The 13,201-nt window shown below is 40.0% G+C and overlaps 1 protein-coding gene across 8 annotated transcripts in view; it reads left to right on the top strand.

Annotated features, from left to right (window-relative positions):
• The window catches only part of FARS2 (phenylalanyl-tRNA synthetase 2, mitochondrial), a 236,014-nt gene that overhangs the window by 59,850 nt on the left and 162,963 nt on the right, over positions 1–13,201 (top strand). For all 8 annotated transcript variants that reach the window (XM_082296767.1, XM_082296769.1, XM_082296771.1 and 5 more), the window contains 2 exons: positions 4,200–4,359; positions 11,792–11,923. In XM_082296767.1, coding sequence (XP_082152893.1) covers positions 4,200–4,359; positions 11,792–11,923 — 292 coding nt within the window. The remainder of the gene's footprint in view (positions 1–4,199; positions 4,360–11,791; positions 11,924–13,201) is intronic.

The raw sequence follows: 13,201 nt of genomic DNA, 5'->3' as shown, positions 1-13,201 counted from the left end.
GAATTTTTGCCATTTTCTACCCCCAAAAATTCTTATTGATATGACATGAAGAGCCTTCTGTCATGTGGATCTCTCTTTGGTACCTGGAACTGGCTGGATCAGGGTGTATGTTTACACCTTGGTGGCTGACTGAGACTGACATTAGGTTTTCTCCTTGAGCCATCTGTTGGTGGCATCATCTTCATAATTCCTGATCCATTGGTTGAGTCCTGAGTTCCACTTAAAATGTTGTGGAAAGGGTTTGCTGTTTGTAAGTGGGTTCAGAGTGCAGCTGTTGGTTCATTTTTAGGGATATTTGTTAGGGCCAGTGAGACAAAATGTATTTGGTGTGGCAAGGTTGGGTGTTTCACGTGCAGATCCTCATATAGAGATAATCTTAAATGCTGGTTTATCTGTGAGTATAAGTACATGAGCATGATTTATTCATTATCTTGATCACTGGTGTATGCATGAGTGGCAGGAGGAATACACAACTGCATTGTGGAAAGACAGGATGTAGTTACAGATCTCTCTGATCTGAAACCTATGAATGCCATCCTGCAAAGAGACACTTATTTTGGACTGAATACTAAATGTATGGATAATGAAGGGATGTGAGACAAAAAAGTTTTTCAAGTGACCGAAGAAACGCTGGGGTCTTTGTTTAAATCACACATGTGACTTCTGCCCTTCATGCCAGGCTGAGAAATACTGGAATGTGCTTTTGAAGGAGCATAGCTCCATTTGTACTTGTCCAGTTAAAACCCCATGTCTTCTTGCCATTACATGTTATCAGATTTTAATTTATTTTTATTATGAGCTAAACTGTGAGTAAACTTCATGCCACATGGTTAGGTCACTTCAATTCCTTTCTGCCTTCTCCTTCATAATGCAGCACCAGTCAGATATGCTGATAAATCCTGGTGTTAGTTTTTTTGACTTCTGCATGGTGATACAGTATTCAATATTTTGCGCACCTTCACTCAAAGAAAAATCTTCTTGTCCTTACACTAGAAAGACACGTAAGTGCTCGATTTTTCCTGGTTGTAGTAGTGACTGATTGTATTCAACACAGTAAGACAGTGCACGCTGCTTTAGTCTGCACTGAAGGAATGAATGTACGTGAAAATGTTGTCTTGGATGTGTCAGTGTTTTATGCAAGACTGTTAGGTATTTTTTTTCTCCATTTGCTCAGATATGTGCTTGAGAAAAGCTGACATCAGAAAGGAGTGACTGTAGGTGATTCTTCATTTTATTCAAGCTTTGACTTTCCCAGCTTTATGTGTACGGAAATGTTGAAGTGTTTCTAATCCAAGACATGTACTTAATTCAATCATTGTAATAGTGAAATTGGTGTATCGGTAAAGCTGCTCATATTGACGTAGCAATGTCAGTGAATGGAAAGCCGGGAATAAATATTAATACAACTGTAAGGCATCTCTTTTTTTCACTCTATAGCCCCATCTGCAGCTGATGGAGCCTCTATGGAGAATACCAAAGTGCCTTTCAGTGCCTGACTGACAGGCTGTTGTCTTGCCTGTCTCTCGGGGACTTCCCTATGGCTGTGTTTTCAGAGCCTGTCTGAACTGGGCTGGAGTCACGCCTGTGCCCAAAGTGGCCCAGCCCTGTTCCATGTGCCAGCTCATCTATTGGTGTTGCTACTATGCTGAGATTTCATTACTAAGCTAAACTTGATCATTTTTTCACATCCCTCAGTTTCTTCCCTTCTCCTGGGTTACCACCCATCCAGAGCCACCTCCCAGCCTGGCTCAGCACTCTGCTGAAGAAGGAGATGTTGCATATGACTGGTTTGGCAGGATGAGGACTCAGGCAGGTTACAGGGCTGGATTATGATCCAATGTACTTAATGATTCTTGCATGTATTTCATTTCCACATCTGATATCAACCACTGAAATAGAATTTTGCTTAAGACTGTAATTATGATATCAACGTTTCAGGAATAATACAACAGTAAGGAAAAGTATTTCTACGTACTTGTTGATATGTATGCTGTGTTTTAAAGGCTAGTGTCCAGACTGTCTGTTCCTTGCAGTAGTCTGAGGAGCCAGTCTTCAGCTGAAGGGAGGAGTGAAGGGGAAAAGGAGGAAGAGAGTTTCATGTCCTAAAATAACAAATGTACCTTCTAATGTGTAAATACAGTGCATTCTGGTCCAAAGAGGGAACATCTCTGTTGCCTGAAGGGTATTTCTGGCTTAGTGAATAGAAAAAACAGCTACCTGCATAGGATAGTTCAGAGCAGGAACCTAATTTAGTCACTCTGTGTTCCTCTGTGAGGGAGGCTGTGTCTCTCCACTGGCCACCTGGTGAGCCTAAGACAATTATACTCCCTAGGCTAATGCTGGCCTCTCTAAATTCCCCCTGGCTTTCAAAACCACATGCTGGATGACCTATCTGCGTTGCTGACAGCAAATTAGTTACAGAGTGGGTATTATCTGCTTGTTCCAGCCAAGGTAGGAATAATGCCAGTACGAAGAAGGGGGTTTAATCTCTCAGATGAGCACTTGAATAAAGAACATGTTATTTAAATGTGTGATACTTTGTTTGTCAAGCTGCTGCCTTTTGGTTAGTAAAGGCATTTTGTTAGACTGATGGAGAGTCATTTTATTTGGTATTTCTACTTTCCTTTTTAATTTAGTATTTTCTGCAGCACACTAAGGAGATTAACTGGAGAGGTGTTTTCTCTATCTTCCAGCAAACTCCTTGTGGCTAGCAATAAAAACTTATGCTACTGAATGTTTTTTTGTATTCCTTCAATCCACTGTGGTGCTAGTTTGCGTGCTGTCTGAACTCAGACTCTTCATTCATTGTGTCTGTGGGAAATGTGCTAGAAACTAGTCCTAATTAATTGTATCCAGCATTTGTGGACTACCAGAGATTCATTTGAACTTTTTGTTTAGAGCATTTAGTACTCTAAAGGCATCAAACTACAGTTTTACAGTTAAAACAACTTCTGCGGGCATCCATGAGTTGTTAAGATTGTGCACTATTCATGGCATCTCCTAAGAGCTAGTTATGCTGGGAGGCTTAATGGGAAGAAAATCTCAGTGCATGTTTTTTCCCTCTGTGCTTGATTGACTATGGGAAGGTGGAGGAGGAGGGGTAGGAAAGGGCACTAGAAACACTTTCACAATTGGCTCTCCCTACCCTCCAGACTTCACCCCAGAGATAGGGTTTTTGCACGGCTGTAAGGATTTCCAACAAAAATGCTCTTTAGACTGTAAAACTGCCTGCTTGTCTCCCCAAGACACCGAGCCTCCAACAATGTTGTTTAATGAGCATGTTTTATTGGTCTTTCTGAGAGGATATAGATTTGCTGGTATGTATCTGTCCAGGATCACCTGGCCAGAAACATATGGGGATATGCCAGAAACAGAAATCTTCAACTTGCAGCAGATGTGGTGGGGAGCAGCATCTGAGTGAAGAGCAAGTCTCCTACATCCCAAAACAGCTGTCCCCGTGCTTTGTAATTTATCTGGAAACCCCCACCTGAGATCATGAATCCTTAAATGCCCCATTGACAAAATTCCTGTTCACAAAAAGGATGCTGTGTGTGGGAATATGTAGGAAAATGGTAGTCCTTAGATGAATAAACTGTACCCAAGATGAATCAACTGTAAGCAGCTTAAGTCTCATTAAACTGCCAGGGTTTGTTTGGGTTTTCTTGGCTTTTTTTTGAGTTTCATTTTTTTGGTGGGAGGTTGGGTCTGTTTTTTTTGTTGTTTGCTTGGTTTTGTGTTTTTGTGGTTTTGTTTCCTTTTTGGTGTTGTGGTATTTCTTTTACATCATTCAAGTACTAAAAATGTTGAAGTCATGATAAATGCCACTGTGTTTTGTAGTTTTTGGGGTGTAATACACTGTACAGAGTACTTTGTTCTGCATGATAACTTTCAAAGTAACGAATCAGAAAAGGAGAGATGTTCATTTTGTGAATTATTATTTTCCTGAAGCTAATTGTATTATTTGAAGATACAGTACAAAAATAAACCAGATTTGATTATTTGAGTATTTTTGTTCTTATGATGATTCATCTCTGCATTTAGTGGACAGAATTTGTATAAAGTCACAGCCTTTATGTTTGTTTTTCACAGTGCAGACCTAGCAGGTAAGATTCCCACTTAAATCAATGAAATTTCATTCTTTATTTTCGCTTAGAAGGTCACTGATGCAAAACACTGGTGTTTTTGTGGTTTTGTTCTAGTTGTTCTCCAGCATTAAAGATGGTGAAGGTTTACAGCTGTTTGAGCAAGGCCATCGCACTGCACACAAGCAGGAGTGTCACACCATGGAGGCAGTGAGGCTGGTAGAGTTCAACCTGAAGCAAGTGCTCACAAAGCTCATGACTCACATCTTTGGTGATGGTAGGTTCTTGCACCTTTTCCCCCAGACTGCTCATGGCTGTAGTCATTTGGGCTTTTGCAAACATTTTGCTGCACAGACAGGAAGCTTAGGGGTTGTGTTGACAGCTGGCAATACAGAAGCAGCCACATGGGTTTTTCCAAGAGGCCACACACTCCTCTCTGGATTTTCCTAAATACTGGTGCACACAACACTGTGTTGACTCAGCAGGTTTTTGTGAAAATATTTTGGTGTGCAGCGTGTCAGGGTAACGTAGTGGGCATGAATACAGGTGGTGACTTGTGGAGACCCAGCTGCAAGCAGTGGTCTGGCAGAAGCTGTGTGCTAAAGGCCTGTCAGCGCGCGTCCTGCGAGGAGAGGCAACTCCAGCTCCAGCGCAAAGCAGTGCAGGACCCCCTCTGCTTCATCCACTTGGGCCTCCCATGTCCCTGGAGGGATGGACCATGGGTGCAGCATCGCATCTGGGGTGCATGAGAGCTTGGGTGCAGCTGGGAAGTGTTCACATCCTGCACCAGTGGCATGGGGATGGGCAGGAGCAGGGAAGGGGTGTGTGTGTCCATGTGCTGCTCTGCTGCGTGTGCACACAAAGTGCCGTGAGCAGTTCCCTTATGCAGATAAATTAAAACTTCCAGCTGAGGGCAAACCATGTTTGCTAAGTTCACATCAAGCTGAAAAATGGTTGTTTTTTGGTACTTACAGTGGAATGAGGAAGGGTAATGAATGTGTATATGAATGAAGTATTCTCTCCTCAGAAATACCTGCTTTCAGTTTCAGGAACTGAATTTATAAATGGCCTGAGTCAGAATTGCTACATTAATGCTATTTCCTGGCATGGAGGCTGCTCTCCTGAGCTGATTCATTTTTCTGTTGAGGAAATACTGCATGGTATTAGAATGCATGAGGTATCTTGCCTACTTTCTAAGGTCTTTAAAGATGTTTACTGCACTTAGAGCAGTACTTCCAAGAGTGGATTGATAATGATATCAAGTTCTATATATGACTGCTTGAATTGAATATTTTTCTGAATTTCTAAAGTTGACTTATAGCAAGCAAAACTTTTACCAGTTTTTGTTCTATTCCACCTGGACAAATATTTTTAAGCTCCACAGCTCAGAGCTTCTTATAGGTGTACTTTACTTAACAGTGGCCTTTTGAAACATACAAAATTAGAATGAAAGTGAGTAACAGTAAGAATGATGTATTTAGATCAACCTCAGATGCTGAGGATGTTTAAAGTGAGCAATTTCTAGGAGTTATTAGTGGTATCTCAGACTGCAGTGACATCCTTCTTTAACTGTTGACAGATGCTGCACTTTAAGCCTTAGCATGTGGCTATTACTAGTTCTTCTACAGTCCACACAGTAGCTAGGAAGACATTAAAATATATTCATAAATTATTTTAAATGTACAAACTAAAACTAGTTTGTACACCTTCTTACTGTAGGGATTTTCTATTTCTATACCCCCAGTATTTTTCCTGAAATACAAACACAAGATACAGTTATTGAATTAAATCTAATTATAGATATGCATGTATAGATATGTGTGTATTCCCCGCCCCCCTCCTCCCCCTACCCCCCCCCCCCCCCATTCATGGAAATACTGGAATTCAAAGTATTCAAAGAGCAAAGTTCATGTTAGGCAGAAGGTGTATGACATCAGTGCACTGCAACAGGTTTGGGGCACACATAAATAAATTTGTCTTTTGATAGCTGTCATCTCTTAACTAGCATTTTACTCTTCACTTTACACAGTACTCTTGATTACTTTGTACTTCTTGACTCCTGTAAACTTTTAACTTAAAATTTAAAATGTGTTTAAATGTGTTTTCTTGGAAAATTTCTGTGTTTTTCCTTTATGTGGATATTTCATAAAGCCCCATGTTCTGTTAAAAGCAAAAATTTCATTCCCTTTATACTTGACATCAGTTGTATTCTTTACAGCCTGTGCTGTCAGCAGAATACTGTAGTGAAGTTGCACATCTTTTCTAGCAGGATAGCATGACCACAGCTGCAGTAAGTGACTGAAATGTTGCATTGTCATACAGTCAACTGTTTTTCATGGGCAGATTGTTTGGATTGTAGATTAAGTCTGCTGTGCATGTTAGTTTTGCATAAACTAGATTGTGCCTGAAGTCCTGGATTTGGAAGCTGTGCTTCTGCAGTGATTCTCTGGGAATTTACTAGCTCAGGTTGATGACAGATTTAGGATCTCTGCAGGATCTCTGAAGAAAGGTCATATCACCTACCTGCCTTTTTTTGTTTTCTTTTTCTATGTGTTGTTCTAGGTTAGTTTTTATAATATTTAATGAGACAGTTGTGCTCTATCTGATTCCTACCACACTATTTGGATAATTCAGTGCTGACAAAACAAAGTTGCTTAAAAATCACTGTGCTATCCTGAGGAAGGTCAAAGACTTCACAGAAATCTGCACTTACCCCAAAAGTTTGTCTTTTTATGTCTTTCTGGATTTGCCAACGGGCAAAGGAATGACAGGTATTAGAGGAGGGAGAAAGTTCTGGAGCATGCAATCAGTTGTCTTAAAAACTTGACAATGTAAGGTAGTTCTTATGGCATTTTCTGGTGCTATGACATGCCTGATTTTGCATTCTACAAGTGATTGTCTTTCAGTTTCTTCCATTTTTCTGTCAAGAAGCTACTTCAAATACTACAGCTAGACATCACCTTCCTTAGTTTTTGTCTGTTACCTGCATAAGGTGCACACTTAAAATCCACTAATTTAAGTTACACCTCCATCTCCCCATACAGATCTGCCAGTGTAGGTAGTCTTTTAGTTCTCATTTTAGCTACCTTGTAACAAGGCTGTCCATGACTTCCTCATAAAGGTAGCCAGTCTTTCTCAACTATGGTTCTTTCTCTAACCTCTCTGTAGTTGGCCAAAAGCTTTCTGAACCCTGAGAGATTCAGAAGTAGTCTTACTATAGCAAATAGAAAATAATGACTGTGTGCTGGTTCTGTGATTCATTGCTTTAGATGAAATGGCTCAAAATTCACTGCTGTTCCATATTTATCTACCCAGTTCCTAGGCACTGGTAAGGGGAGGCATGAGAATGAGTAATGCTGTGCTTTGACTGATGGGTTTGCCACTGCTGGTTCTCTCTGAACCACCACTGTATGTCTTTTAAATCAAACATGCTGTTCTGCTCATTCTCCTTCTTAATTCTGTTGTACTGATACCTCTTTTGAGTGCATGGCAATCTATGAGTGTAACAAGTTGAAAAAAAATAAAATTATCAGGGACATAATGGTCTGGCTAATAACTTCTGAAAAATGTGAGCTAATGCAGGTTTATATGGGCAGCCAGCTCCTGTCTGCTGTGTGATGAATTATCTGAAACAACAAGGTGCAGAGTACTTACAAATTGACACACACCTCAAGAGGCCACAGTTCAATACCTTCTGTGCTTCCCAGCACCCACCCTGCACCTCTCTCCTTTCTCTTCCATAACTTCGTCTCTAAAAATAATCCTCACAGCAACAAAGAGAATTTCTGGTCAGTGAAGACCATCTGGGTCTCAGGCTTTGTTGCTTCTGTGCTGCAGTGTAGCAACAGGCTGCTTTAAAGTGTTTGTTCTTTTTTTCTTTTTTTTCTTTTTCAGTGCCTTTGGTCAAGCCTTTTTCATTATGAGACTCAATTAGGCTATCACTTGTTTAGCTTAATATCTGGTAACACCATTACTTTTGAGTGCAGGCTACAACCAATTGCTTACCTGGATTCAGTGTTCAGAAATAACAATAATTATTCACTATTTCCATCCTGATCTGAAATAGAAGTTACTGTATTGGGTTTGCATGGCAAGGTTTTGGTAGCAGGGAGACTACAGGGGTGGCTTCTGTGAGGAGGTGCCAGAAGTTTGCCCCATGTCTGACAGAGCCGGTGCCAGTTGGCTCCAAGGTGGACCCAATGCTGGCCAAGGCTGAGCCCACCAGTGATGGTAGCAGCACCTCCGGGATAACACATTTTAAAAGGGAGGAAAAAAGTCCGGCAGAATTGCAGCCAGGGAGAGGAATGAGAACATGTGTGAGAAGCAGCCCTTCAGATACCTTCGGTGAGACACAAGGTCAGTGGAGGGGGGAGAGGAGGTGCTCCAGGTGCCTGAGCTGAGTTTCCCCTGCAGCCCATAGTGCAGATCATGGGGAAGCAGCTGTGCCCCTGCAGCCCGTGGTGGTCCATGGCGATACAGAGATCCACCTGCAGCCCATGGAGGACCCTATGCTGGAGCAGGTGGATTCCCAAAGAAGGCTGGGACCCTGATGGAAACCTGTGCTGGAGCAGGCTCTTGGCAGCACCTGTGGCCCTGTGGAGAGATCCATGCTGGAACAAGAGGTTCCTGAAGGACTGCACCCTGTGGAGGGACTCACGCTGGTGCAATTAATGAAGGACTGTCTTTGGTGGGCATGATGCCACCCTGGAGCAGGGGAAGAGTGGCAGAGAAAATGGGTGATGAACTGACCACAGCCCCCATTCCCCGTCCCCATTGCTGTTGGGGAGGAGGTAGAGAACTCGGGAGTGGAGTTGAGCCCAGAAGAAGGGAGGGATGGGGGGGAAGTTGTTTTCAAGATTTAGTTTTATTTCCCATTATCCTACTCTGATTTTATTGGTAATAAATTAAACAAGTTTCCCCAAGTCAAGTCTGTTTTGGCCACGACTGTAATTGGTGAGTGATCTCTCCCTGACCTTACCTTGACCCATGAGCCTTTCATTATATTTTCTCCCCTCAGTCCAGATGAGGAGGGGAGTGGTAGAGCAGCTTTGCTGGGGACCTGGTGTTCAGCCAGAATCAACCCAGCACAGTTATGAATGTACACCTGCCCACTGGAAGGACTCCCATGAACACTGTGAGGCTCTGAAATGAGCGGGTGTGTTTGTGTCTGATAACACAAATAATTTCTTTGAACCAGAAAAGTTACGGAGTTTGTGTCTAGTTGTCAGGCTTTGATTAGATTCAGCATTGTGCTCTTGTAAGTGCCTACTTTAAGACAGATATGTGTCTCTTAAAATTTCTAGAAAATATCAGTTTTGCCAGTATTTCATAGGCTCTATGTGAAGAAATAAATTAGGCCAAATCAGGCAAATTATGTAGTACTACAGGAAGCCTAATCACCATAATCCTTTTTAATCTGTAGTGGGTTAATTTGCTGAGTTTAAGCAATGCCCATTATTCCTTGGGAATATATTGAGCACCAAGACAATATTTTGTATCTAAATAATAAATGTACCCATTTATTCTGTGACACTCTATAGAAATGCAGTTAATGTTGCTGAAGGCTGAGCACCCTCTGCTTTTCAGTAAAGTCTTCTAGAGCCAGAAGTCTGAAAGAACTCTTGAATATAAACTAGAGAGGTATTCCCAAATGGCCTGGATACTGTATGAATAAAATTATTGTGGTATGTGGGATTAACTATTAATTTAGAGAACAGAATGAAGGTGAGAGTTGTTTCTTCATTGTGAATTTGTTTTGGTTTATTTAGATTTTTGTTTGTTTGCTTATTTGCATTTAAAACAGAAGCCTCTTAAGTATTAGTATGCATTAAAATTCAAAAATAAAAAGAGCTTTAAATTCTTTTTTTACCTTTTAAAATTTATTTTAATTAAGAACAAACAGCTGAGAAATCCTATTTTTCCCAGAGCTTCATTTTTTAAGTAATCAGAGGATTAATAAGAAACCATTATCTGAATGTTGTTACTGAATGAAACTAGTTGAATATTCAATGTAGTTGCTACAGTTGCAAATGTTGCAAGCTAAATGAGAATATTTTATATGTTCACAGCCCTAGGATTAAAAATGCCAAGATCAGCAAATAAAAAAAATGTTTTCTGCACACCATACTATTGTATACACGACTATGTTCATCAATGTATTTTTTTATTGTCATGCAGACAAAAAAAAGGCAATAAAATGATTGCTGTAAGTCACAGTACAGTTGTGAATGAAACAATTGCAAATACTTCCAGTCTTCTGAGTTCTGTATATACAATTACCAAAAAGCTTTTTCATTATTCATGTAATTTCCTGAGGTTGGTTTTTAAGAAAGCAAAGAAAATCTAGAAGTACCAGTCTGTTTGTGTTGAAACCTGCCTTGCCATTTGAAATTTCACAGCATCTAGAAAGTTCTCTGTGACTTTTAGGAGGTATTTTATGTTTTGGCCATGCATGTATACCTTTGTCGTAATTTTTTGTTTCAGTTTCTGTAGCCACATTTGATGTTTCAGAAGTAATTAAAGAAGAGCTAATCCTTGAGGCTACATAAAATGTTTTTATTTGAAAAACTTCCTGTATGAATCGTGCAATTTCATGTTTTACATTCCTTTTATGAAACAACCCCAAAAAAGCCTGAAGATTAAACCAGGAATGTTAACAGTTGCTGTCACCCGCACTTCCTTTGCAGTGCTCCTTATTTTCGAAGCTGGACCTGCCTGGTTCTTAATGATCCCAACACTGATTAGCATTTGGCTTAACTGAAGAGAAGATGGATTTGGGGTTAAGACATTAGCTTAGTTTACAGAATTTGCATTTCAGTTCTCTTTTGAGTTTCTATGTTCATGTTTCTGAGACTTCTTTCCTGACACCTAATAATTAGAAAAAATTGTTTAGTGAAACAAAGGTGCTGTAAATCATTAGAAGAACTGAAGCTCATCAAATATAATGAGGGCTTGGACAACAACTCTGCTTTTCTTAGCACTGAAGACCTTGCTCTCTTCTGGCTCCACTGCTCTGAGATGCCAGGACTTTCCTTGTTTTCACAGTGGTATTTGCAGAAGTGCTGAGCTGGAGAGGATGGTGGGGACTTACCAACTGAGGCTTTTCTCTTACACTTATCTACTGGGTCCAGAATGCTCTGTGCGTGTGTTGCATAACTTAATAATGTACAACTCGGAAAATATATTTCTATTTGTGTATATTAATATCTATTTTAAACTTTCATATTTAAACATATACAGAGAGAATAGCTCTGTATTTTAATTAAGTTCTGATGAAAAAAAATTACTTGCCTAGGCAATCCATAAAATACTAAGTAAAAATTAAAGACTTAGCTAGCTTTTCCTGTGAGAAGCAGTCATTTCCTGGTGCAAAAAATAACAAAATTACTGACTTTCCCATTATCTTGGCTCATTTTTGTTCGATGCCAGGTGGTTGCTAGAGTTTGACAAATGATTGATTTGGTCTCAAAGGGTGCTTGAATTGCACAAAGCATTTTTCATATTAGAAAAGACATGGTCATTTTTTTTCACAGGTTTTAAGATTTATCGCCTCACACAAGTGTTGTAAATTAGTTTGTTTGCTATTTATTTTCTCTGGATTGCTGTAATTCATGTCATTAGTTGAAGGGCAAGTTTTACAGATGGTTGGAGGGATGGCCTTTTAAGCATACACCCTTTCATATTTATTTATTTTTTAAACACTGATACAGGACTGCAAGTCAGATGGGTAGATTGCTACTTCCCGTTTACTCACCCTTCCTTTGAGATGGAGATCAACTTCCAAGGAGAATGGATGGAGGTCCTGGGCTGTGGGGTCATGGAGCAGCAGCTTGTTAACTCAGGTACTGAAACTCCTTTACTTCATTGACATCTCTGTTAGCAAACACTTCAGCACAATCAGCTTCACAGTCTGGAATGCTCCCTTCTACCCCGGTGAGCACAGACATCTCTGCGTGGCAGCCGCCACAAATACTCCTCAGGTGGAATGCAGCCCTTGCGTGCTGTGATTTGAGGGTAGCAACTGAGCAAGTGACCTGGAGCCTGCAAACAGAAAGCTTGCCTTTTATTTTGTGCAGTAAGGAGACAGACAGATGCCAGCTTTAAAAGAGAACCTGCAAATTAGGGCATGTGGGGTTTTTTTCTTTCCCAAGAGATGTCAAGTGCATTCTTAGTAATGAGTTAAAAGTATCAGTAGCAACTAACATCTCCTAATATTTGGAATATCAAAATGCTCCTCTATATCTAAAACATAGAAAGAGGAATGTGATATCTTTCATATTGGTATTTGGTTGCTGGGTAAATGGTAGGTAGCTTTTTTCTTTTGTTTTGTTTCTTTTCTCCTCAGGTTGGTTATTTATGAGGTTGTAAATTGCATTAAAAGCAACATCATTTATTTTAATTGAAATTATTGCAGAGCAGTGTCACGTGACAATTTTGCTTTCTAAAACTTACATGTAAGTATTAAAGAAGGAGAGGAGGAATTGGTGGTTTTTTTCTAATTATTTTTATATGGAGAATTTTGCATGCTTGCTTTTTCATTTGCTGTGATAGGCAATTCTTAGTAAGCACAGGACAGTCTACTTGTGCTCAGTCCTCTGTTGTTCACTGTCTTCCAGTACTATTTACTAGCTATGTGAGCCTTTTGGAATACGATCTGTTTAATTCCAGCAAGTGGGCTTTCAGATAGCCAAGGTAATACTCAGTTGACTTTTTTCCCATTGGTTTGTTAAGCTGTTGTTGTATTTTCATGTGCTCTAAATTCTTCCTATTGAAGACCAAGTATGATAACTATGAATTACTTAATTTTGGCACCATTTACTTGGCACAGTTTGTTTTCCTCAAAGTTTGCCTGTATTTTAATGTGATCATTTTCCCTTTAGAAAGATATCCTCTTCTAGAATTTCCCCACAATGAATTAATGATTTATGCTAATGTTCTGTCTCAGGTTATTGTCTTCATAGTGTGGTAAATACAATACAGCTTCTAATCAGTCTTGGAAGTGAAAGACTGCTGTGTAATATGGTTTCCATTAGATGTAACACACCAGTGTCTAGTCCTTCTGCTTCAAAAGCTTTTATGTTGCTCAAGTCTTATGATTAGGTTCCTCTAATGGGTGAGAA

The sequence above is a fragment of the Coloeus monedula genome, assembly GCF_965178545.1.
Source record: "Coloeus monedula genome assembly, chromosome: 1".
Classification (NCBI taxonomy): domain Eukaryota; kingdom Metazoa; phylum Chordata; class Aves; order Passeriformes; family Corvidae; genus Coloeus; species Coloeus monedula.
The sequence above is the reverse complement of the archived record's forward strand: the minus strand, read 5'-3'. Positions and strand labels throughout refer to the sequence as shown.